This window comes from Chiloscyllium plagiosum, chromosome 17 (assembly GCF_004010195.1).
Source record: "Chiloscyllium plagiosum isolate BGI_BamShark_2017 chromosome 17, ASM401019v2, whole genome shotgun sequence".
NCBI classification, from domain to species: domain Eukaryota; kingdom Metazoa; phylum Chordata; class Chondrichthyes; order Orectolobiformes; family Hemiscylliidae; genus Chiloscyllium; species Chiloscyllium plagiosum.
In genome coordinates, this window is record NC_057726.1 from 52,799,583 (window position 1) to 52,826,949 (window position 27,367).

General features: G+C 38.5%; 1 protein-coding gene across 4 annotated transcripts in view; it reads left to right on the forward strand.

Annotated features, from left to right (window-relative positions):
- The window catches only part of edc4 (enhancer of mRNA decapping 4), a 115,347-nt gene that overhangs the window by 7,892 nt on the left and 80,088 nt on the right, over positions 1–27,367 (forward strand). For 2 of the 4 annotated variants that reach the window (XM_043707093.1, XM_043707094.1), the window contains exons 2-11: positions 2,089–2,245; positions 2,661–2,769; positions 6,909–7,008; positions 7,391–7,577; positions 8,641–8,785; positions 9,208–9,312; positions 10,881–10,990; positions 14,915–15,010; positions 18,331–18,426; positions 21,930–22,029. In XM_043707093.1, coding sequence (XP_043563028.1) covers positions 2,089–2,245; positions 2,661–2,769; positions 6,909–7,008; positions 7,391–7,577; positions 8,641–8,785; positions 9,208–9,312; positions 10,881–10,990; positions 14,915–15,010; positions 18,331–18,426; positions 21,930–22,029 — 1,205 coding nt within the window. The remainder of the gene's footprint in view (positions 1–2,088; positions 2,246–2,660; positions 2,770–6,908; positions 7,009–7,390; positions 7,578–8,640; positions 8,786–9,207; positions 9,313–10,880; positions 10,991–14,914; positions 15,011–18,330; positions 18,427–21,929; positions 22,030–27,367) is intronic. The other 2 variants (XM_043707095.1, XM_043707096.1) reach the window with 1 other exon arrangement.

The window sequence follows — 27,367 nt, forward strand, 5'->3', positions numbered from 1 at the left end:
TCAATTTTAATTATTGTTGAGGTCATTTCTGGTCACGACTTGGTCTTTCCTCTTCTTCCGGTCCCTGGAAAGTGCTTGCCTCAGCAAATTTTGATCTTCTAAACAGCATTCTTAGCTCTTACTGAGTCCTTCGACTTGCCAGAACTTCTCGAACTTTTTGATAGCTGTTCACCTGGCTTTGGCTCCTATCTGCAACCTCAAATTAAAAAGCTACTGACTTGAACATATTTAGCTCATATATGGGGGGTTTTGTGACAGAAGAGCAGAACTGTTCAGACTATCTGAAGAAATCAATCCAATTTGAGAATAGTAACAACAAGAACTTAAAAGCAGGGATGAGAACAAGTATAAGAAATTTGATGTGCTCAAATAAGAAGCATATTAGATATAGACAGATGGATTTGATGTATGTGACCAGATGGAGTAGCTTAAGCAAGGTGCAGGATGTTATAAAACCTAAATGATTCTGCTCAAGGATCAAACTAAATTATTTCAGGCTGTACTCAAAAACAAATTGTTTCTGAAGTCTATACCTCTGTTCACCACCTACCCCTTTTATATCATTTTAAATAGCTTACAGAATTCTTTTTCTTCAAGATTAATTTGGTGGTTATCCCATGATCTTTTCTGTCTCCTTGTAACCATCTCCTGTACCAGTTCTAACTCTTCATATTGTTTTGCCAATTCTCCATGTTCCATCTAGCTGTCATTACCTGCTGCCGCAGTTCCTTTCTGACCGATGTCTTAAATACTATTATTCCCATTTAGCTGTTGACAACTCTTCCTTCCTCTTGTTGCTAGCATTGTCAGTAGTTCATTTTCCTCAGTTATTGTATATCTCCCTAAAACTGGCATCTTGTTCTCAAAGAAGCATTGCAAGAATTTCAAGAAGCATGCTTTGCAAGTTGGTGCTTTTATCTGTAATCGCCTTTTCCTCTCGGAAATCTTTTTCATGTTTCCAGTGTCTAATGAATATTTCCTTCTATCCCTATCATTGGACTAGGGCAGTTACAATAAATGATATCTCATGACTGATGCATTATCCCCCTAGTCTTTGACCTGTCAGCTGCTTTTCACTTGACTGACTTGTAGCACTGTCCTGCAATGCTCCTCTTGTTTTCATGCCAAGTGAAATTATCCTGTTTGGATTGACTCTTACATGCTTTGTAATTCAGAGCTTACTTCGAGTAATGACATCTCTCTCCTCTCTGTGCTGTTCTTCTAGGAGTCTCTTCTGGAGTTATCTTGCTATTTATTCTTTGCGATGTACATGCTTCTCCTTGTTAACATTGTCTCCTTCCATATGTATATTCATGAAATTCACTTGTTCCTCTTCCCCTATCCAACTTGACACACTGAAATTATTTGTGTTGTTGGATTGTTTGTTGAACATTGTTTAGCCCTAAATGAGCCACAATTTTCAGAAAAGATTTACAAAGATGTTGCCAGGGTTGGAGCATTTGAGCAATAGGGAGAGGCTGAATAAGCTAGGGGTATTTTCCCTGGAGCATTGGAGGCTAACCTTCTTGAAGTTTATAATGTCATGAGGATAGGGTGATTTACCAAGGTCTTTTAGAGCACATAGGTTTAAGATGAGAGGGAAAAGATTTAAAAGGGATCTAAGGGACAAAGTTTTCATGCAGAGAGTGGTGCGTGTGTGGCTTGAGCTGTCAGAGGAAGTGGTGGGCGCTGGTATAATTACAACATTTAAAAGGCATCTGGATACGTATATGAATAGGAAGGGTTTAGAGGGATATGAGCCAAATGCTGGCAAATGGAACTAGATTAATTTAGGATATCTGGTCAACATGGACTGAACTGTCTCTTTCCATGCTGTACACTGTATAACTGAGTTTTGTTCTTGCCATGTGTTATTTGACAGAGTGTAATTATGTTGTCATAGCTACGCTTTTATAATTTGTACTAATAAAATGCATTTTCAAAACTGTTAATAAATTCATATTTAGTTCCATGCTGTAACTATAACCATCTTAATTCAAGGCAGAGTTGCCAGTTTTAAGAAACTGCAGCTTTCCTTGCGTTGTGAAACAGAGTTTTGATCATTTAATGTAATCCGTTCTGTTATAGAGTCAACAATTGATAAGCAGAAGAAATCTGCATCGTACAATGGAGAATTGAATGGTTTGCTGGTTCCAGATCCAATTGCAGCTGGAGATGGGCCCATTCTCAGAGAATCAAACAGTGCGAATTTGGACAAGCTGAACCTACAGCAAAATCAGGAAATGTATGAGTTGTACTACTTTTTGAAGCAAAGTTGTTAAATGTGTGATTTTCTGTTTGGAAGAAGTATCTTCTAAATTAACTCACTTTGTTCCTAACTGCATCTTTTGCCCTTGCCCCAGAAAGTGAGAGACAAAACTCTACAAATGGGATGAAGTAAAGACCTTTATTTGACCTTTTAATGGTGACTTCTCAGGTATACAAATGCATATTTGGATTCCAGTACTTTGCCACTTCCTATTCAGGAAAGATATTGCCCTTTCTGTGATCTGCCATCATTAATCTCAAATCCCAATGGAAATTCTGCCAATCTGTGGAGGATTTTCTTAATGTATAATTCAGTGTTCCGCGCCAATGAGCAATGTAATCTTTTTTAAAGGATACTGGCCTGCACTGATATTTTGATTGTCTTTCTCCAGTTACCTTACAGGTGATGACAGTTCAAATTGTGTTATAACTGCCAAAGAAGTGGAAATTGTGGCAAGCAATGATTCGAGCATCAGTAATAAGGCCAGGGGTAGCAACAAGGTAACAATGTACTAAAAATTTCTAATTAAATATATTAATTAGGCATATACTTATGTTAATGTCTGTTTGCTGTTCCAAAATTGTATGTTTGCATTTGGAGTTGATCTCAGTTTTTCACCTCAGAAAAGCATTTTACTTGACCTCGAAGCTGATGCATGGGAACATGCAGGCAACAACACCAAGATGATCTATATGAGTTTTAAGATGTGCTCATTCGGAGCAAACCATGCATGAGGAATGACAATCAGCAATGAGTCCTCCAGCAAAAAGATTGAAGTATGAAATTGCTTCCAAGTTAACTTTTGCTCCCTCCTCAAATAATTGCTGCGATGGGGGAATTTGGTGTTGGTGAGAAACTGGTGCAGGACTGGATGAAGCAATCCTCTCTAAAAGATGTCAAGACCAAGTGCACCAAGAGAACAAGGACCAGCCACTGGTCTGATTTTGAGAAACATGTATCGTCATGGGTCCTTAAATCGTCAGAATGGTTTCATGACCACAAATGCAATAGATATGTTTGCATTTAAATGGGTCAAACCAAACCCTGAATCCAGCAAGGACTTTAGAGCAGTGGTTTATTAGTATAGAGTCTAGTTTTGCAATGAAAGACCAAGATCAGTAAGCCTTAATGCTAAAATTTGGTAATTCTTCATGCACACAGTGACAAAATAACACATACCTGTTAACCCGTATCGGCCATACGGATTAAATGCCCAACTACTAGGGTGTGGAGTGGAAAGGTTAAAAAATATTTCTTGTGAAAACCGCTAGACATAACAAGATATGGCAGGAGGCAGAACGTTTAAGACATTTGATATAAAATAAAATTAAAAATAGAGTTCTCGAACTTCTGTACTAGTCTGTGACAGCTGCTGGATGGATGAAGTGAAGTTGTGGAATTGATAATGTGTAGAAGAGGTACTCTTGTGGACCCTGCAAACGATGGTTGCATAAGTATGGGATGTGTTCAGATCCTATATTACCAATGAGGTCAAGAGGCAGCTGTGAAGAATAATATCCAAACTGCAGATGTATAAGGGATCAAACGTTCATTGTTCAATGTTTGGGTGTGTACCTCAGTAAGCCATTGAAGGAATATGTGGTGAGTGGAATAAGTCTAGGATATGCAAGGTATGAGGCCTGACCATAATTGTGCTTTAAGACATCAACAATGACTGTTGATCTGGATTGCTGCTTGGATCATGAATTTTTTTTCCTCCATTTGCTACCCTAATGGATCAATCTTTTCAGTGTCATGAATGGCTGTTCAATTGGGGACTTCCTTGAGCATGCATGGAATGGAGAAGGCATTTTATGCAGTGTGGTGAATGGCAGGATAGTCCTTTGATCATTGCCAAGGCTCCATTATGTACAAGTGCATGATTCACATTCCGAAGTGCCATATATTTGTTTGGAATAGGCTGCCAGAAGTGGTTGTAGAAGCAAGCACAGTTTCGTCATTTCAGAACATTCAGACAGGTTCATAGATGGGATAGATATGGAGAGATATGGACCAAACACAAGCAAGTGGGACTAATTTAATTGTGAATACTGGACAGTATGGGCAAGTTGAGTGGAAGGGTGTTTTTCCATGCTGTAGACCTCTATGATTATGACTCTGGAAAGATTTTCTTTGAGGCTCAAATATCATTTATATGCGATTATAATATGATGATTTGAGATTAGAATACTGGAATAAAACGTTTTTTTTGACAAATTATATTGTTTGCCATCAATACGGGTCTCAAACAATCAGATCCGTGTAATGTTTGAATTTTAGTAACTTCAATGCAATCATCCAATAAAGAAATATTAATTTTACCTCAATTTAGCACTCTTGATTGAATTCAATCTTTTTATTATTCTATGTAGTTTGAAAGCAAGTAATAACAATGTGTTGGTTAAAAACAAATTGAAGTCAAACATTAAAATCTTGATGTCTGATCACAATTTGATACATCTGCAGAGATTGAGAGTTAGTGCTTTATTTAATTGCATGCCAATGTTAATTGCGATTCCACTGTGAGCATCACTGAGTGTGAATTACCCTGCTCATGCTGCAACTTAAACTGGAGGGTCTGATTTAGGAAAGTATTCATTTAAGCATTACAATGAAATTGGAAGAAGTTGTGATTGAATTCAAAGGCATTTTGCTGTGGAAATTGATTGGGATCTCTTATTTAGTAAAATCTTTTTCTTATTTGCACAATCTTGTTTAATTAGTGCCTTTATTTTTGATCTGAATTTTAGGGGAAGTGCTCATGCAAATAGAGTACCTAAACCAACATTTGAATTGCAGGTAGTTCGAAAATGCAGTAGTTGTATTCCTGTGCAACATTGTATGGTAGAAAATTGCGCAATAGAAGTGATGAGGCCTTTGGGAAAAACAGGGTTAGGGACTCCAGTTTAGCGAACCTGTTCATTTCTGGTCAGTTACAGAAATGCCAAGCTGTTACAAGCAAAATTTCCCAATGTAGTGTTACAATACTGGTTCTTCATGGAGTGGAGTTTATCCAGAACCCGGCTGCCTCCCGTTAAACATTGTGAAACTTTTGCAAGTTTCTTTTGGTATGAATAAAATCTTTTTTGAGGGGGTGGATAAAGTGCTGGGTTGTTCTGAATGGCTAGAGGTTTTGATAGGTCTTGGTTTCAGAGGGAATGAACCTCTCAGATCTTTCCCATACCTTTCAAAAGGTGACTGGATGAACTTGGATCAGGCATAACTTGGGAATGGGTGGGGAGAGATGAGGGTCACTAATGGTCTGTCTGTGTTTCACCTCACCCCTTCTCTCTTCCCCACACCCCCCCACCCACACCCCCCACCCACACACACAGTCTCTTGTAAAGTTAGATTAGATTAGATTCCCTGCAGTATGGAAACGGGTTATTTGGCCGACCCTCCAAAGAGTAACCTACCCAGACCCATTCTCCTACCCTATAATTACCCCTGACAAATTACCCCTAACCCCATGTCTGTGTGGGTTTCCTCCGGGTGTTCCGGTTCCACAGTCCAAAGATGTGCAGGTTATGTTAAATTGGTCATGCTAAATTGCCCATAGAGTTAGGTGCATTATTTAGGGGGAATGGGTCTGGGTGGGTTATTCTTCGGAGGGTTCGTGTGGACTAGTTGGGCCGAAGGGCCTGTTTCCACGCTGTAGGGAAGCTAATCTAATCTAAACGCAATTTAGCATGGCCAATTCACCTGACCTGCACATCTTTGAATTGTGGGAGGAAAGAGGAGCACCCAGAGGAAACCCACGCAGACATGGGGGGGTGGGTGAAATGTGCAAACTCCACACAGTTGCCCGAGGTAGGAATCAAACCCAGGTCCCTGGCACTGTGAGGCAACAATGCTAACCACTGAGCCACGGTGCCGCCTCAGATAGCAAGCAACTGAGCCTCTGCTTAACAAAAGGCCCTGCTTACTCTGCAGCATTTACCAGACATTGCTGTATTTGTACTTTCTTTCGCTCCTGTCTCTCTCTGTTTCTTTCTGTTCCCGTTCTCCTGACCCCCCCCCCCCACCCACAACTCTATGCATGATCCCAGTAAGCGTTCCAGCAAAATATTCCATTGTTCGCTTCCTGTATCTTAGTTGCAGATAGAAGCAAAGCATACAGACATATGGACACCAACCTGTTGCAATAGATGCATGAGCAGAATAGATTACAGCCAGCTGATAATATGGGGAATAGAATTGCGTAACAGCAAACAGGAGTTCACTTTATAAAAAAAAGAAGTCTGCAATTCACAAATCATATTATAGCCAACAAGAGTTTATAAAATGCATGTTATAGGAGAACCTGTACATTATTTTTAAGTTTACATTTCATCTCCTTTAAATTATTGATGAAAAACAAACATTTGGTCAAATTGTAATATGTTGCATGACTGTGAATGAACTACTTTTCCTATTATAAGATCAACTTAATCAAGTCCGTATATTTTTAGCCTAAGGTTTTGTTGAAGGGCATCGTATTTGTTAGATTGATGACTGAAGAGATAGAAGAGTAATGAGTTTTGTGGTGATGGGTGAAAACAGGGCAAGAAATGTTGGAAGGCTGGCAAGTTGAGATCAAACAGAATTAAGTTTGGAAGATTATTGTAACAGACTGACAAACCAGTGTTCTATGTTTTAGGTAAAAATACAACCTGTGGCAAAGTATGAATGGGAGCAGAAATATTACTATGGCAACCTCATAGCAGTGTCAAATCAGTACCTGGCATATGTCATCAGAGGTGAGAATGATTTATATATAGCAAATGAACAATGCACAATTTCTGAAATTGCATGTCATAAGCTCTGTATTTTAGTTGGAATATTTGGGTGTGTGTGATCAAGTGTTCCTTTGGTACCCCATGCTGCAGTTTTTAACAATTATTGAATATTTAAATATTAGAGTAACAATGAGACATCTTGGAAAGATCCTAAAGTTAATATTTTTGAATCTATGTATAATTTTAGTTATACATGCATTTAAAGTAATATATGCATTGAATAACTTTTAAATTTAATGACTGTGCAAAGTTAATTTTTAAAGACGTTCATAGATGGTATATGGTTTGACAACTTTGGTTTATACATTTACATGGAAACTAAACATTATTTTCCTCTGCCCAGGGGCTAATGGTGTTGGCATGGTACGAGTATTGAGTGTTGGAATGGCTGAACGAACTTTGCTGAAAGGATTTACCGAGGGAGTTGCTGATTTGGGTTTTGCACATCTCAATTCCAATCAACTGGCATGCGTTGATGAAGCAGGCAACCTATTTGTCTGGCAACTAAATGAAGAAAATGGGAAAATACAGTATCCTTTTGTAGACAATGAAAGTCTTGATTAAAATACAGATATATCTGCCATGTGTTATTCTAAGGTTCATTATTATTACTATCTTGTGAAGTTACTTAAGTAATAAATTGCAGATAAGTTTGGGAGAAGGATTCTGTGACTGCGAGGAAGCTTCGATATTGTGCATACTCATGAAGTTTTGATCAAATGCATGAAGATGTGGTTGAATTGTTCTATTTGAGGATAGATACCTGAACAATAATAATTATTAAGAATAGCGCAGATTAGTGAAAGACAGCTTGGATTTGTTTCTCTTAAGGTGATGGAGAGTATTAATGGAGAGTAAATGTGATGTCGTCCAGATGGATTTTAACAAGGTGTTTGAGAAGGTCCATCAAATATTCAGTTATGAGACTAATGAAATAAAATCACAGCAAGCTTATTATCGAAACCATAGCAACAAACTCAGGCGATGGTTTAAAGACTTGTGCAAACTATGCACTTGTGGTCAGGTAGAATGCAATTCTTGGAGCTTTGACTTTTTGATCTTCAAGCTTCTCGCTCTCTATCCTCTGATTTCTAGTTTTCTCTGCCAGTTAGTCTTTCTTGGGGTGATCTTTTCTATCCTGGCTCATATCCATGTGCCCTCCTTCTGTCCTGTCATGGTTCATGTGAACTGTGAGGAAAACAATGGTAAACAGAAGGCACAGTTATTGATCAAGCATCTACGTAACTTGAGAAAGTAATTTATGGAGTGTCTTAAATTCTAGAATGCACTGCTTGAAAGATTGGAGGAAGCAAATTCAACAGAAATGTTTAAGTGAATTGCATATTTTCTTGAGAGAAAAAATTGCAGGCAGCTCGGATTAGTTGGACAGTTTTACTTGAGGGAATGCACAATAGGCCAAATGGTCTCTGTTGTATATCTTAATGAGTTTATAATATCTTTCTTCTGTGAAATTCAGATTTTTGTTTTCTATATGTCGAATATAAAGTTATTAATATAATTAATAGGTTATTAGTTTTAAAAATGACATACATACTGTAGTAAATAAGGCAATTCCTATACTTAAATGTTCAGGGAAAAACTCATAGTGCACATCAAGAGACCAGAGGGAACACCTTTAAATGCAAACAGGAGGGTTATCTGGTGCCCTTTTATTCCTGAGGAAAATGATGAAAATGATGAAGGAAATCAAACACTTGCTGTTTTACATGAAGATAGGGTAAGATGAATGGAATATTTTGAAATTAGTAATATTAGGATTTTACTGTTACCTTTTGTAACTAAAAAAACTGTAGAATCTCTCTGCACACTAATGGTTTTGAATCTGGAGCATAAATCTTTTGGTTAATCAAGGTGAAACGATAAAACAATTCTTTATTACCTGCTATCTCAGCTTCAGTTTGGTATTACCTTTTAGTGATTTGGGTTATTTGTTAACGGTTTACTAAGGAAAGAAAGTTTTAATGATCTCTAAATAGATGAGACCCAAATGAGTGATCTTAATATTAATGTTTTCGTGTCTTGCCATATAATGTATTTAACCATTGAGCTGTTGGGAGAACTCAGTTATTATTATTTGACTTGGTCAATTAAGTTTAATTTCTTTGAGGTTTTGTGTTTTCTGGTTGTAACTTCATGTAGGCTGAAGTCTGGGATCTGGATATTCTACGAAACAGTAATAGTGTTTGGCCCATTGAAGCAACTGATATAAAAGAAGGCTTTATCATTGTGAAAGGTCACACAGCAGTAAGTATAGATTTAAATGAAGTCAAAACCTAAATTAAACCTGTGCTTTATCTGTTGCTTGTTTAAATTTTGTTATACTACATGGTGTGAGTTTCTCTTGACTTAATTATGACTAATCACATTTGTCACATGCTCAGTAGTAGCAAGTCTGCGTACAAAAGCAAGAAAAGGCTGGTGCAACTAAATGGAGTACTTTTTAATTGTATTTATTTGTATATATTATCACACTTCGTTTTGAAAGATGTCAAACCTTGTTTGCCAAGCTTCATAAATTACATTTCCTGAATTGTGTTGAATAGTTGGAACTAGAATGCACTGCTTGAAAGATTGGAGGAAGCAAATTCAACAGTAATGTTTAAGTGAATTGCATATTTTCTTGAGAGAAAAAATTGCAGGCAGCTCGGATTAGTTGGACAGTTTTACTTGAGGGAATGCACAATAGGCCAAATGGTCTCTGTTGTATATCTTAATGAGTTTATAATATCTTTCTTCTGTGAAATTCAGATTTTTGTTTGCTATACGTCGAATATAAAGTTATTAATATAATTAATAGGTTATTAGTTTTAAAAATGACATACTGTAGTAAATAAGGTAATTCCTATACTTAAATGTTCAGGGAAAAACTCATAGTGCAGATCAAGAGATTGCACATCATAGTGCAATAAAGTAAGTCTCAGACAGTTTGCTCTTGGAACTGTTTTTCCTTGTAACAAGGCTACTTACTTGTATATAATACTTTTATAGTGCTGAGACGTTTCTGATTTTACAGACATAAATTTTCATGGAATGATTTCTTCGTTTAGAGTCATAGAGATGTACAGCATGGAAACAGACCCAAATGTCTGATTGTCCAGTCTTTGTGTTGCACTGAAGTAGGGACATTAATACTCTTCTATTTTGTGAGATGTGGCAGATTTGGCATTGGGCTCCATCTACTCACCTATCTCTTGTTATCAGAAGTCTATCAATTTCACATTTTAAATCTAACAATCTAATTGATGTAGTTTTACTACTGTTTGTGATGAAGGCTTTAACTTTTTTAAGGAGAAAGTGAGGACTGCAGATGCTGGAGATCAGAGTGGAGAGTGTGCTTGCTGGAAAAGCACAACAGGTCAGGCAGCATTGAAGGAGCAGGAAAACCAATGTTTCGGGAATAAGCCCTTTATCCTGATGAAGGGCTTATGCCCGAAACGTCGATTCTCCTGCTCCTCGGATGCTACCTGATCTGCTGTGTGTTTCGAGCACCACACTCTCGACTTTTATTTTTTTTAAGGCTGGGTTTGATAGTTTCTTAATTGACAAGGGAGTCAAAGGATATGGAGGATAGTTTGGAATGTAGAGGCCACAGTCACATCAGCCATGATCCCATAAAATGGCAGAGAAGGGTCAAGGGACTGAATAGCTTAGTCCTGTCTTTTATCATGTGTTTGTATCCTCCCAATGTTGCTTATCTTTGTGTCGTTAACAATAATATTTGTGTCAATGGCTTTGAGCTTCCATATTGTACTAAGACTTGGAAATTGTCATGAATATCTGGTTAAACAATTCTAAATAGTGTTTCGTTTCAGCGGATCAGTGAAGGTGCGTTATCTCCAGATGGAACAGTACTTGCAACTGCGAGCCATGATGGTTATGTAAAATTCTGGCAGATCTACATAGAAGGGCAAGATCAACCAAGGTACTGATGTATAATTTTGGCTGAATATAGTGATAGCTGATCATGTTTTCTTTTAAAAGATTCAGCTAATATAACTTTGGCTTTTTAAAAAAAAAACACAGATTGTTAAATAATTAAAGGCCAAGTTACACAAAAAGAAAGGTCTACTGTTTGAATAAATGCATTTGTTCATATTTAATTGATTTAAATTGATTGAGGTTTAATAGTGGCAAATCATGTTCTTTGACTTGTTTTTAACATTTCTAGTGCCTCTTGGAGTTTAAAATGCCAATCAAATTTGAGAAAAATATGTCAGCATAGTTATCACATGAAAAATCCTTTGATCCTATTGAGTGAAATGATGCGTCAGCTACCGAGGAATATTACAGGCAGAGCATTGTTCAAAGTTACTTGATATTGATAATCTGTTTATTTTCATTATTGAAGAATGCTCAGCCTTCATTTGTTTGCTATGTCTGTATCTTAGTAAAATGTATTTGAGTTTTGGTTTTATAAAAGACACCTTTTGTCAAACCTTTTGCTTGCACTCAGCAGAGTAATTTGCAAGGATCACAATTCAAGATGAAAAGAAATATACTGCATGAGAGGAGAGTTCTGTTTAGTTGACAAGTGCACTCTGATGGTAGAGGTGTTTCCATGGAGAATACATCCATTAATGCTGATTCACAGTTAACAACCAGGTTTTGTTTAAATTTAAACTAAGCAGATCAACTCTCATGGTCAGAGCATGTCCTGCATTGGTGAATTGTTATTGTAAGGCCCATGGAAAATCACTAATTAATTTACCAGTGGAGCTTGTTGAGTATGACCTTCCTTGGTAACAAGCAATGACCTGCCCAGCTGGTCATTCACGTGATAGGGATTCTATGGATTGGAAGGTCCATAGAATCCCTACGATGTGGGAATAGGCTCTTCAGCCAAACAAGTCCACGCTGACCCTCCGAAGAGTAACTCACCCAGATCCATTCCCTTTTTTTGGCACTGTGGTAATGTCTCCATCACTGGACAGGGAGGCTTGAATTCTAGTCCCATCTGCTCCAAAAGTGTGTAATAACATTGCTGAACAGATTGTTTAGAAAAAAAAGGAACTGTAGTGGTGCAGTGGTAGTGTCCTTCCCTTTAGGCCTGGAGGCTGAGGTCCGACACTTGTCTGCTCCAGAAATGTGTTACAACATGTCTGCACAGATCGCTTTTAAAAATAAGTTGATTCAGGATTAAAGAAAAGAAAATTAAAGCTGATCTAGGGGCTGCAATAGTATAATGGTAGTGTCCCTATCTCTGAACCTTCTCTAGAGGTGTGTAATAGCGTCTGAGCAGGTTAATTATGAAAATATCGCTATCTCTCAAGCTAACCTGGAGGGCTTTTGTGAAGTCATAGTGTTCCTATCTCTAGTTGAGAAGGTTCATGTTAAAGTCCCACCTGCTTCAGAGGTGTGTAAGGACATTCCTGAACAGGTTGATTTAAAAAAAAGACCAGAGCATGCCTGGGGTGGGAAGCATGTGGGGCATTAGTAGCGTTCCTACTTCTGAGCCGCGAAGCCTGGGTTCAAATCCCACTTGCTTCAAAACTGTCATGACTCAGCAGGTTGATGAGAAAATCTCATTCAAGCAGACCGGTTCCTTTAGAGAGAAATGCGCACCTCTGGTGATATATTGCTTGATTTCGTCTTCCAACGCCAGCTCAAATTCGCCCCTTCCTACTCTCCTTGTCCCTCGCTCACTTTTGATGGTTTGCCTTTGCACGAAAATTCATCGAAACAGGCAGGTGCATGTGCATGTTTCTGTCTGCAAAAAGTAGGGTCCTGTATATTAATATATAGCTTTCAATGAATGTATGTGTGTCACTCTGAACCTGACTAACAATCCTGAATTGGTTGTCAGTGAAATTCTTCCTTAAATCAAAGGCTGATTCAACAAATGTCCAACTGCAGAATTAGGTTTATTGTTGGACACAAGTATGCATTTTGCAAGCACAGGTTTGATTGGGTGCAATCAGCACCTTATTCTGAACAGCTGAAGGGATATGTTATTTGCTATGTTTGCTCCTTCTGTGGTATATTCATCCGACATGCATGGTACCACACCGGCACTGAATTCACATGCCATGGCACTTTTTTTGTCGTTAGCAGAATGTCTCTTTGGCTTGACGGCAGCATCCTGTTAATGGTGCACACCATTTGTGTTGCTGCTGCTAGTAGCAGCTTGAAATAGCTTCAATAATTGCTCAAACCTTTAAAGTCCCTTAGACTTCTAGGATAACCTAAGATAGTTGGGGTCCTTTCCAGGAGCAAGCGTGGCTGTCTGAAGACATTTCATGAGTTTGGGCAATGTAAAATAAGAAATAATTTGCTCAGCATGATGCCTTGAACAATCGGCGTCAACCTGCCTGATTTAAAATTTTAATAAAATCTGGCAGTTAACTGTCAATCAACATTAATGGATGCATTGTCCATGATAGCATCTAATTTAGAATCCACTTGCCAATGAATTAGCCATCTCCTCTCATGTATGAAAGGTGGTTTTCCTCCTAAATTCTTGCAAATTATCCTGATGAGTGCATGACAATAAGCTTTGACAAAGTGTCTATTATTTTTCAGAAAGACGTGAATTCTGTACTCCTAAATGACTCCTTAAAGTTTAATTTTAACAATCATGCTTTGGATCTGAGTGCAGCATGGATACAATTTTAAGAACTCTGGTTTCAATTGTGGGATGAATAACAATGCAGACCACATCATTTAGTTCAGGCAGCCTGCAGTATGTTGTAACTACAATTTTTAGCTCAGTTTTGTCAAAATAGTAGCAGTTAAAACTGTTAACTGTCAGGTTTTTTAAAAAAATAGCTTAGAGAAACTTCTCAATAAACTATTAAATTAACTGTGACATTGTGGTGTGATTCCGTCTCTCTAGACCTGGTATAGTTTAGTTCAACATTAGATTGTATCCACATTTTTTCAGTGATCGTTCTACCTTTTGTGTGCAATTTACAGTTGATCTCTAATTCACTCAAATTTCCAGATGAAGGTGAAATATAAGCATTGCTTTTCATCTGCATAGAGATTTATGTTTGCTTGTTGCAATTCTTGGTCTTCTGGTAGTGCAAAATAGCTGGGCTTTCAACAACAGTTGCGTAGTGTTGTTGAATGAAATTGCATTTTGCATATTAAGAGTTTTCATTGTGACTTGATTTACTTTTGGTACCGTATTATTGAAATAGATAGCATTTATTGGCTACATTTTTGTTTTACACTTCCAGTAACCTATGTGCAATTCTGCTCATTTGATTTCCCCGTATTAAGTTCACTTGTATTAGATTAGGTTTAATTTAAGTAATTCCCTCATCAAGACTGGATAACTAACTTGTTGTCAGACTTTTATTTATAAAATAAAATAATTTCTCTTCACTGGAATCACTTATGCAACTAATATTGGAAATGGCTCATTAATGTAACTGTCGTCTTTATCACTACTCAAACATACAATGTGATTATGTGAGTTTTGTTTCAAGTTTGTACTTTCTTGAAATTCTTTAACTGGAGCGTTTGTTTTTCTGCTGCTAGTTTTTCACCAAAGTATTTAATGTAGAAAGCTATGGCTAAGCTTTATGTAGACAGCATTTTACAAGCATAAATTTGCTCAGGTTTCTTCAGTGAACTTATTAACTAAATGTTGTGGCGATACTGTTTTCATTCCTCAATGCTGATCAAAAGTTGGGATTGATTTCATGTTACTGTTGAGATGTGTTTAATACATATGACTCAAGGATATGTTTTAAAGGGAAACTGGAGAGAAAAATGAAAATTATTTGTTAATATCTCTTGTGCTTCAGAAATATAATGTTAATACATTTAAATGGTTTTATTTTGTGAAATGCAGTTGAAATGCACCTCCTGTTTAATTTGTATCCTTTGGTTTGTTGTTTGGGCCTTCTGCCAGATGTCTTCATGAATGGAAGCCCCATGATGGCCGACCATTATCATGCCTACTTTTTTGTGACAATCACAAAAAGCAAGATCCAGAGTAAGTTCATAAATTTGTATTTATAGATGTCTACTTTCCATTTGACAGATGCAGCAGCAATTCTGTACTCTGGGCAAGTGTATAGAAATATGATGCCCGCATTAACTTACAATTTTCTATTCAAATTTAGTGGCTTCAAGAAAGTACAGTATTTTAAACCCATTTTGTTCATGCAATATGCTGCATTTAAAAGCAATTCTTTTTGTTACTTATGCTCTCACTTGTGAGCCAAAGGTGGGGAGGGAGTTGAAATTGTCCCGACCTCCCTTTTTTATTCCAAAGCCATCTGTCTGCAGACTAGTAATGGAGTTTTATTTTTGTGATTTAATAATGACAGACTGAGTGACTATGGAAGAACTTAGAAGCAGTACTGCAAAATTATTTTGGGATTTGTTTTTCTCTCTTCCCGTTTACCCTTTCTAGGTCTCTGGACCACGTACCACTTTGAAACTATCCACTAGGAAGTGTCCAAAAACAGGTTGGAGTGATTTTCTCCTCTTTCCCCCGTTTCCTTGCAACCCTCCACTGGAGAAGTGTGTGGCTATTGCTCAGTTCCCTCCTATGACAGCATGACAGAGATTGGGAGTTGGTTTGTGGGGAATCAAGGGTATGAACCCAGATCCTTTCTTTCAGTTTTGGAGCTCCATTGAGCTGTCTGGCTTAGCACTTTATTAAAATTAATATTAAACCAGCAGTTTCAAGAAGAGAAAATGTATTAGTTTCATCAAAAGAACTATGGAAAGGGACCAGTATAAACAGTTCTACATGATAGCGCTGACTTTATTAAATAATTGCAAGATTATTTACAGATTTTGTATCATGGAGGAAAGATCTGCAAGGTTTGCATATTTGCCTTAAGTTTGAGCATATACTTCAGATCACATTGAAAGGACTTGTACTAGTGTTCAATTCAGTAATTGTTCAAGCTGCATGGAGTTTTGCTCATGACAGGATACATTAAAATTAGTAGCTTCATGATGTTCAGAATATCAATAATTCAGCAATATCAACAGTAACTCCAAGATCACGAAAGCTGCAAGACAATTAAATATCTTTTAAATTAAGTGATATTTAATATAGGGGACTTTTTAAAATCATGCTTGAACATGTGAATTAGAAGCAGTTATCGGCTCCTTGAACCTCCAGCTTCAATCAAAAAGACCCTGACTGATGTGATTACTTCACATTCTTGACTACTCCAATAACCTTTCATGCCCTTACTTGTCAAGAATCTAGCTACCTCTGCTTTAAAAATATTCATAGACTCTGCATCTACTCCCTTTTGAGCAAGAGTGTTCCAAAGACTTATAATCCACAATGAGAGAAAAAGTTATTCCTCATCTACATTTTAAGTGGGGCATCCCTTATTTTTAAACAATGGCCACGTTTCACAAGGGGAAACATTCTTTTTACAACCAGCCTGTTTAGATTCCTCAAGTTCTGATAAGTTGCACCAAATCACTTTACTTGCATATTAAGTTCTGCAATTTTGTTATATCTGCTCTTTAGTAGTTTAATAGAATAATTTTAATGCAAAGTGCATAATTATTTTCCTAATGGTGTACCTTTAAATAGCCCTTGAGATCTTCCATGCATTGTATGAATGAAGAAAGCTCAGTTGAATCTCCAAAATTTTGTCTCTCAATGCTGTCCCAAATGCAACAAAGCTCATGTTTGTTTAAAACCTGAGCTCGACTTGTTGGTCCCTCATTGGTGATTAAGAAGTAATTACCTCTGGCCAATAATGTCTGAATTGCAATGGAGTTTTTTCACATGCTGATCGGACATGGGCTTCACTGGCTGGCCAGCATTTATTGCCTGTCCTTAATTGCCCTTGGGAGGGTGATGGTGAGCTGCTGCATTGTTCTGCTGCACTCCATGTGCTGTAGGTTGGAGCACATCGCCCTTGGGGAGGAACTCCAGGATTTTGACTTCGCAGCAGTAAAGGAACGGTGATATGTTCCAAGTCAGGATGATGGGTGGCTTGGGGGGGGGAGGGAGGAGGATAGGACCTTGCAGGTAGTGGTGTTCCCATGTATCTGCTGCCCTTCTTCTAGATGGAAGTGGTCATGGATTTGGAAGGTTCTGTCTAAGGACCTTTGGTGAATTTCTGCAGTGCATCTTGTTTATAGCACCAATGTGCACTACCTAGTGAAGGTGGTGGCGAGAATGGATGCTTGTGGATGTGGTACCAGCAAGATGGCTGCTTAGTCCTGAATAGTGTCAAGTTTCTTGAGTGCTGTTGGAACTGCATCCACCCAGGCAAGTGGGGAGTATTCCATCACACTCTTGACTTGTGCCTTAGAGATAGTGGACAGGCTTTGGGGAGTCAGGAGGTGAGTTACTTGCTGCAGTATTCGAAGCCTCTAACCTGTTGCAGCTGCTGTGTTTATGTGGTAAGTCCAGTGAGTTTCTGGTCAATAGTAATCCCAGAATTTTGATTATGGAGAATCGGTGACTGTAACATCTTTGAATGTCAAGGGATGGTGATTTATTTGTCTTTTATTGGAGGTGATCATTGTTGGCATTTGTGTGATGTGAATGAAAATTGTGGAATTTTTTCATGATTTTGTTTCCTTCCCCAAAGCTAAGTTTAACTTACTGTAGTTATCGCCCCTGAAAGAAGTCCCAGTTTGTATTGTTGAATGCTGTAATTGGCAACCACAGTTATGAAACACTTGAGTAACCCCAAACATGCCAATTGATTGCCAGGCTGAAAAATTCCAAACCATCACAGTGCAGAAGTGAAATATTTGTAGAATATCAATGAATAGAGTCCGAGTAACCTTGAGAGAAGTTTTTTTTTGTTGAGATGGTGCCTTGAGAAGTTATTTTGCTAATTTTCTTTTCCCTTCCCTCTAGGTTTTAAGATTTTATTGCCCAGCTTCCTTCATGCAAATCAAATCTGTTATTGGAGACTAAAATCTAGCAAAACAAACCTAAGGAAATTACTATTTTTTAAAATGGAACTCAGTGCCCCAAGGTATTTTAGCCTTGAACACTGGGCTGCAAACATTGAATGGTTTCTTTTCTTTAGCATAAAGCTAGAAAGACCAGACGTTGTATTTGGTGATGCAGTTAGCTTCTAATGAGAGATGATTGAGAAGAACAAAACATAGCAAGATGATCTCTGAATCGAAATAATTTTATGACATGTCACAAATAACCTTGTTTCAATAAATATTTGATGGCAAAACATTTTGAGGTTATGAGAGAGATCATGTTAGTGCTATATAGGTGTAAGTTTCTTTTTTAACGTTGATCCATGCTAATTCAAGTTTGATCTCCTGTTAATTACTTATTTTGTCTCTGTTCTATAGTGTCCCTTTCTGGCGTTTCCTTATCACTGGAGCAGATCAGAATAGGGAGCTGAAGATGTGGTGTACAGTGTCATGGACTTGTTTACAGACCATCAGGTGCAAAAACTAATTCAAATATAACTGCTGAAGTACAGGCCATGTTTTTTGGTCTTGAACTAAAATCTCTTCTGTTTTTAAGCTGTGTTAAGGTTAATGTGTCCCTTGTGCTAAATTGGACAGTTTGTAATATATGACTTCAATCCTTTGAAATGTTGATGCCATTTTTTTTTTAAAAGTTCTGATATTATTTTGCGATTTTGTTCCCTGACGTAAGTTTAATTTGCTGTAGCTACTGTCCATCTGATTAGTGAGAAGTTCCATTTTGCAGTGCTAAATGCTGTAATTGGTGGCACCTGGAGTCATTTAAATGCTTGAGAGCCAGACTGTGTTCAGGATTCTCTTCTTGTTGCACCTTTTGTTCCTGTAGCTTTGACTGTACTGCCTAGTCATAGAGTCATACAGCATGTTAACAAACCGTTCAGTCCAACCAGTCCATGCTGACCACAATCCCAAACTAAACCAATCATAACAGCCTATGCTTCAAACATTTCTTCTTCTTGTACTTATCAAAATGTCTTTTAAATGTTTATCTGTACCCACATCCACCACTTTCTCTGGAAGTTCATTCCTCACACGAACCACCATCTGTGTTTTTTAAAAAAAACTCTCATGCCTTTTTTTAATCTTTCTCTTCCATATGCCATATATCCCCATGTCTCGAAATCCCCTAGGCAAAAGACACCTACTCACCTTACCTACACCTTTCATGATTTTACAAAATTCTATAAGATCACCCTTTCACCTCCAATGTTACAGTGAAAAATGTGCCAACCCAACTATCCTGTCCTTATAACTCAAACCTTCCTTTCCTGGCAGCATCCTGGTAAATCTCTTTTGAACCCTCTCCAGGTTAATCCTTCCTATAACAGGGCAACTAGAACTGGACGCAGTACTCTGGAAGAGATCTCACCAACGTCATGTACAACCTTAACATGACATCCCAACTGCTAAACTCAATGGTCTGAGCAATGAAGGCAAGCATGCTAAACATAACTAATTACCCTGTCTATATTTGACGCAAACTTCAAAGAATTGTGTACTTGCACCCTTAGATCTCCATGTTCTGCAACATTTACCCAAAGCCCAACTTTTAATTGAATAAATCCTTCCCTTGTTTGTTTTACCAAAATGCAATGACTTGCATTTGTCCAAAATAAACATCTGCCACTCCTTAGCCCATTGATCCAATTGATCAAGATCTCTTTGTAATCTTACATTACCAACTTTACTGTCCACTAAACCACCAAATTTGGTGTCATTCGCAAACTTACTAACCATGCCTTGTGTATTCTCATTTAAATTGTTTGTATAATGACAAGCAAAGGCGGACCCAGTACCGATCTCTGTGGAATACTGCAGGCAACAAGCCTCCGGTTGGAAAAACAACTCTCCACCATCAATCTGTTTCCGGCCTGTTAAACCAATTTTGCATCTAGTTGGCAAGCTCACCTTGGATCCCATGTGATGTAATTTTACAAATAGTCAACTATGCGGACCCTTATCAAAGGCTTTGCTAAAGTCCAAGTAAACAATGTCTACCACTCTGTCCTCATCAATCTTCTTGGTTATTTCCTGAAAGAAACTCAATCAAGTTTGTGTGACCGTTTCCTTCACACAAATTCATCCGTAATCATTCTTTGCCTTTCCAAATTCATGGAAGACCTACCTTTCAGAATCACCTCCAAAAACTTATTCACCACCAAAGTCAGATTCACAGGTATTCTCGTAGGATCTCTTCTTAAATAAAGGTAGAATGTTAACCACTCTCCAGTCATCTGACATCTCAGTTAAAGATGATAACAAATATTTATGCTAGGGGACCCAGAATTTCCTAACTTCCCACAATGTCCTGGCATATGCTAGATCAAGTCCTGGAGATTTATCCACTTTTATGTTTTATTACGTTCTCTTCTGTAATGAGTTTTTTTCAAAACATCAGTATTTATTTACCTGAGTTCCCTTTCCCTCATTTCTTTCTACACAGTAAAAACTTACCCAGTAAATGCTTACTGGGTGAATCTGTCCTAAAAACGTGTATGTCTTTATTGGAATGCTCTTGAATAAATCAAAACAATTGCTTTAATATTTATAAATAATTAAAATGTTTCTGCTTTTATGTGAGTGGGTCAGAATTGATAACTAGATGCATTGGGTGCTAATTGAATCTTACATTCCTTAATTTCATCTTTATCCAAAGATTTGTCACTTACATAAATGATTTGGATGTGAGCATAAGATGTACAGTTAGTAAGTTTGCAGATGACACCAGAATTGGAGGTGTAGTGGACAGCGAAGAAGGTTACCTCAGATTACAACAGGATCTTGACCAGATGGGCCAATGGGCTGAGAAGTGGCAGATGGAGTTTAATTTAGATAAATACAAGGTGCTGCATTTTAGGAAAGTAAATCTTAGCAGGATTTATACGTCTTAATGGTAAGGTCCTAGGGAGTGTTGCTGAACAAAGAGGCCTTGGAGTGCAGGTTCATAGCTCCTTGAAAGTGGAGTCGCAGGTAGATAGGATAGTGAAGAAGGCGTTCGGTGTGCTTTCCTTTATTGGTCAGAGTATTGAGTACAGGACATTGGTTAGGCCACTGTTGGAATATTGTGTGCAATTCTAGTCTCCTTCCTATCGGAAAGATGTTGTGAAACTTGAAAGGGTTCAAAAAAGATTTACAAGGATGTTTGTTGCCAGGGTTGGAGGATTTGAGCTTTAGGGAGAGGCTGAACAGGCTGGGGCTGTTTTCCCTGGAGCGTCGGAGGCTGAGGGGTGACCTTATAGAGGTTTACAAAATCATGAGGGGCATGTATAGGATAAATAGACAGAGTCTTTTCCCGGAGGTGGGGGAGTCCAGAACTAGAGGGCATAGGTTTAGGGTGAGAGGGGAAAGATATAAAAGAGACCTAAGGGGCAACGTTTTCACGCAGAGGGTGGTGCATGTATGGAATGAGCTGCCAGAGGAAGTGATGGAGGCTGGTATAATTGCAACATTTAAGAGGCATTTGGATGGGTATATGAATTGGAAGGGTTAGGAGGGATATGGGCTGCGGGCTGGCAGGTGGGACTAGATTGGGTTGGGATATCTGATTGGCATGGACAGGTTGGACCGAAGGGTCTGTTTCCATGCTATACATCTCTGTGAGTTTATGACTGTATGTGCAGGCTACGTGGGTTAGCCAAGATAAAATCGGGAATACAGGGATAGAATTGGGGTAATGGGTCTGGGTGGGATGCTATTTGAAGGATTGGCATGGACTTGATGGGCCGAATGACCTGCTTCGGTACTGTAGGGATTATATGATCTATGATTTTATTTGTCATAGGTTCAGTGTACCAATTGAACCATACCTTGTATAAAGTTTAAGCAATAGAACTTTTACTTCAATTTTCTCCAGTTCTCTTGAGTTGTGTGTACTTCCACTTTGGTAATTTGGGATCACGTGCTTCAATTTGTTGATTTTTGATCCACATTTACAGTTCCTGTGTTTTTTTAATATTTAGGTTTATGCCTGACCCTTTTAATACCAATGTGTACCCAAGTCTGAAAGCCAGTCTGGATCTATCTGCAGAATACCTCATCCTCAGTGATGTACAGAGAAAAGTAAGTGACTTCAAATCTCTTGTGTTTTGTTTCTAGCTCTAAATTTTAATTACAAGAGAGATGGCCATACCCACCTCAGTTGGTGCAAGAATATAAGGTGGAGAGCAAAAAAGGAAGTGTAAACAAATCAAATTGCCCCGGTGAAGTTAATGGTCAGCCATGCTTTTGAGCTATTGCAGATGATGTGATGTCGATGCACTCAATTGTATATATCAGGGATCCCAAGGTATGGATGATGTGACGTTGATGAAGCAGTAACATTATTCCAAATCACTGTGATATAGTTTGGGAACCAACTTGCATGTGCTATACTTCCATGTACTTGCTACCCCTTCTAGCTATAGAGGTTTTTGGGCCGGAAATATCTGGCTGAGTTGCTGCAGTACATCTGATGGTGCTGCACAAATGGTGCTGTGTACCAGTCACGAAGGGAGTGGATGTTTAAAGTATTCTCATTGGACCCACAAAAATAGAAGCAGGTACAGGTAGTTCTGTTATAATGTGACAGTTGTATTTGTCTGCAACCTCACGCTATAGAAAATCACACTATGGAAAACTGCTTTAGAAAATCACCTGTAGAAGACTGCTAATAGAAAATTGCTATGCCAATTCAATAGAAAGTTCATGTTATCCAAACAACGTCCACGATTTGTCAATCATATTGTAGCCAATTCGCGCTGACGAAACTCACATTATAGCAGAATGACCTGTACTGTTTGTAGTAGTAAATATATACAGAGTAAAAGCTAAGACTAGTACACGTAAAATGATTGTACATTTTGGGCTTTATTTGCAAGATTTATGATTTCATGCAAAATGCTCCTGTCAGTAGTAGTTTCGTCGTGATGGTTTGTTTTACAGGATAGATGTGAAATGACATGAATGCAAAATGGTTTGAGATTTTTCCCTCCTTATTTTGAGTAGTATTTTTTAAATTGTGCATTTACGTCACTGTTGATTTTGTTCATGAATTTCAGCAACTTGTAGACATGTTGACCATGAGGATTAAGATGCTGAGCTTGATTGCTTCTGCTACATCTTCCATTGTTGTGAAATGTCTAATTTTGGCCAATTTCTCTTTCTTTCACCTATCCAAATTCTGCTCATTAATCTTTTGAGCTCCATTACCTGTTTACTCAGTTTCTTCCTCAGGATGTAATTTCCTCTTAACTTTGGTCTCTGAAAAAGGGCCTGATTTTTTTTTTTGAGGAGTGGTAATTGTACAAATTGCCACTCATTATCTCCCTTCTTAGGGAGCTCATATTTCAACCAGGAGATTCAGTATTTCTTACAGTAATTTCAATTCGACAGTTTTTCATAGTGCACAACTGTCAGAAGAAGGCAAACCATATTCCCTTTTCACAACAGTCACCTGCTGTATTCTGAAACTTAAGGTCGTGACAAATGCTTTGACAGCTGCTGTCAAACCGAAGATACATGAGGCAGGTATGATATTAGGGTGCTAGGTCAACTGACTACCAGATTGATAATGAAGTAGGATATAGTTGGAAAGAGTAATAGCTGGGTCAGTTGTTCAGTTCCATTTGAGTATGGAGGATGTTATGGTGCCACGTTTTAGAGTGCAAGGTGGTAAGGTAAGTAATGCAGTGTTTAAGGCAGATCGAGGTGGATTTGGTCGAGTTGTAAGGATGGATGAAGGTAGTCTGGAGGAGGTGAAGTTTGGGGTATGTGGGTAATTATGATTTCATTGTAATACTTAGGAGTTAGACAATGCATTTAATAATCTAACTTTTCCTGAGTAACTGTTATTTAATTACATTGAAACCATCTGAAGTCTCTGATTTAAATGGAGACATTTGGAGTGTTCCAGGATATCAGAATTGGCTGGCAGAAAATTCAATTTCCTGATCAACTCCTTTGGAGTGCACTATGATTGGGATTCCGCAGAATCTCCATGTGTTATTCCAATCTACACCAACATTTGCTTTTAATAAGGTCCCGTGTGGAAGATTAATAGCAAAACTGAAAGCCTTTAAGGTTCAAGGGAATTTGGCAAATTGATTGTGTGGTTGGAAGTGGAGGGTGTTGGTCGCACAGTGTTTTTGTGACCGGATGCCTGTGTCCTGTGGGATTCTGCAGGGATCAGTGTTGCTGTTTGTTCAATTTAGACTTGAATGTAAGAGCGTTGATCAGTAATTATGCAGATAATATGATGATTGGTAGGGTGGTAAATAGTGAGGAGGAGGGCCTTAGTTTGCAGGAGGATATAGATAGCCTGTTGAGATGGACTCGTTTGTGGCAAATGCAATTCAATCCAGCTAACTGTGAAGTAATGCACTTGGGCACGGCAAACAAGATAAGGGAATATGTGATGAATGGTAGGAGTCTGGGAAGCACTTGGGAAGGTTGTTTAAGCCACCACTTGAGTATTGTGTGCAGTTCTGAAATTCACATTACATTGGAGAGGGTGCAGAGATTATCCAGGATGTTTCATGGGCTGGAGTGTTTTAGTTATGGTGATAGATTAGAAAGACCTAGGGTTGTTTTCCCAGAGCAGAGGAGACTGAAGGGGGAATGTGATTAAATATAATGGGCATAGACAGGAAGAAAGTTTTACCCTTGGTGGAGGGATCAGTGAGCAGATGGAGTGAATTTAAGGTAACAGGCAAGAGATTTCAAGAAAAGGAATTTTTTTAAAAACCCAGAGGGTGGTGGGAATCTGAAACTCCCTGCCTTTAAGGGTGTGAGGGGTAGAAACACTCTCAACATTTTGGAAATATTTCGATAGAACCAAACTGAGTATGCTGGAAATGGTTAGATGGTTGTACTTGAAGAGCAGAATGGCCTTTTTCTGAGCTGTAGATTTCTATGACAATGACTGATTAACAAGTCTATGGCCAGTAGAATATCCGGCCATTGTCCTTGGCCTAATCTGTCCTTCTGGCTTTTAACTCTGCTGACATCTTTCTGTGTTCAGATCTCTTCAACTAAATGTTTTTCTTGGTGCAATTCACTACTGCAGTAACCAGATCTTGTATCCTCTATAGTCCGTAGCTTGCACTTTACTGCTAAAAGCTAGGTAAATAGTTTAAAGCTGGTATTATACGTGAAAATCCTTATCACCTCAAAATATCACTAAAACCGAAGCTATCAGATTTCACCCTGAAAAATATCACATCCTGTCTGTTATTCTGTTCTCCATCTCTGCTTCCTTCTTGGCCTTGTATCTTGTACATTTCCAGAACATGTGGATGTAGGTTTGTTCGCTGAGCTGGAAGGTTAACTTTCAGATGTTTCGTCACCATACTAGGTAACATCTTCAGTGAGTCTCCGGACGAAGCATTGCTGATGATTCCTGCTTTCTATTTATATGTTTTGGGTTTCTTCGGGTTGATGATGTCATTTCCTGTGGGGATGTCATTTCCGGTACTTTTTCTCAAAACGGAGTTCAAGTGAATGTGTTTGTTGATAGAGTCCCAGTTGGAATGCCATGCTTCTAGGAATTCTCATGCATGTCTCTGTTTGGCTTGTTCTAGGATGGATGTGTTGTCCCAGTCGAAGTGGTGTCCTTCCTTATCTGTGTGTAAGGATACTAGTGAGAGAGGATCATGTCGTTTTGTGACTAGTTGATGTTCATGTATCCTCATGGCTGGTCTTCTGACTGTTTGTCCGATGTAGTGTTTGTTACAGTTCTTGCATGGTATTTTGTAAATGACATTAGTTTTGCTTGTTGTCTGTAAAGGGTCTTTCAAGTCCATTAGCTGTTGTTTTAGTGTGGTGGTGGGTTTGTGGGCTACCATGATGCGAAGGGGTCTGAGTAGTCTGGCAGTCATTTCTGAGATGTCTTTGATGTAGGGGAGAGTAGCTAAGGTTTCTGGACGTGTTTTGTCTGCTTGTTTGGGTTTGTTGCTGAGAAATCGGCAGACTGTGTTAATTGGGTACCCATTCTTTTTGAATACATTGTTTAGGTGATTTTCCTCTGCTCTGCATAGTTCCTATGTGCTGCAGTGTGGGATGGCTCGTTAAAATAATGTTCTGATGCAGCTTCGTTTGCGGATGTGGGGATGGTTGCTTCTGTAGTTCAATATTTGGTCCGTATGTGTTGTTTTCCTGTAGATGCTAGTTTGAAGTTCCCTATTGGCTGTTCGCTCTACGGTGACATCTAGGAATGGCTGTTTGTTGTTGTTTCCCTCCTCTTTAGTGAATTTTATGCCAGTAAGGGATGTAGCGGACCCAAAGCTTGGGTTGGATGGTTGGCAGAGCTGTTTGTTCGAGTCTCTGCATTACTGCCTTTGCTAAGAACCCTGATATTGGAGATCCCATGAGTGTTCCGTTGGTTTGTCTGTAGGTTTTGTTGTTGAAAATGAAGTGGGTGGTAAGGAATAGGTTCACTAGCTTGACGATACTGTCCTTGCTGATGAAGTTGGTGGTGTTTGGTGTATGTCAGTGTTTCCTTGGCTAGATTGATGTTGATTGATGTGAACAGAAATGTTACATCAAAGGAGACCATTATTTCATCCTCTTCTAGCTCAGTGTCTTACTGGTCTTCAGGAATTCTTGGGTGGAGTGGATGGAGTGGCATGAGTCTTCTACTAAGTGTTTTAGCTGCACAAGAAATTCTAGAAGCATGGCATTCCAACCAGAACTCTATCAACAAACACATTGACTTGGACCCCATTTACACCTCTTGAGAAAAAGAATAGGCAATGGCATCACCAACCCAAAGAAACCCAAACATATAAATAGAAAGCAAGAATCATCAGCAATGCTTCATCCAGAGGCTCACTGAAAATGCTACCTAGTATGGTGACGAAACGTCTGAAAATTAACCTTCCAGCTCAGCGAACAAACCTACATCCAGAACGCCAACCTGAGCTACAAATCTTCTCAAAACCCGCTATTTCTAGGACTTGTTCAGAATTTCACCGTTGTCTTGCATGAAATCCTGCTCCTTTATTGCCATTGCCCTTGCTGATCTCCATTGTGTCCTCTGTGCTTTACTATTATTTAAGAACTTTGCACATGGCTTTGGCTCTCTCTGCATCGATACAGTTTTCAGCCCTGCATGCGAGTATGAACCCACTATTCTTCCAACCCAGGTTGCCTTTGTATTCTTTGCATCCCTGTTTTATTAGTCTCATTCTAGCACTGCATGCACTTGTCCGTCTAATGACCTGGCACCTTAAAATCTCTGTCTTCAGCATTAAATTTGACAGCATTCCTTCCTTTTCTGTTGTTTGACTTTTTGCCCCGAAACTATTTGGGATGTTTAAGGTTCTATAAAAATTTAAGGTTCTGTTTTTGGATAATTTTTCCTACTATATGGGTAGCCATATTGTTTAAATTGAATGGACCTGTGTATGCAAGTAACTGTTGG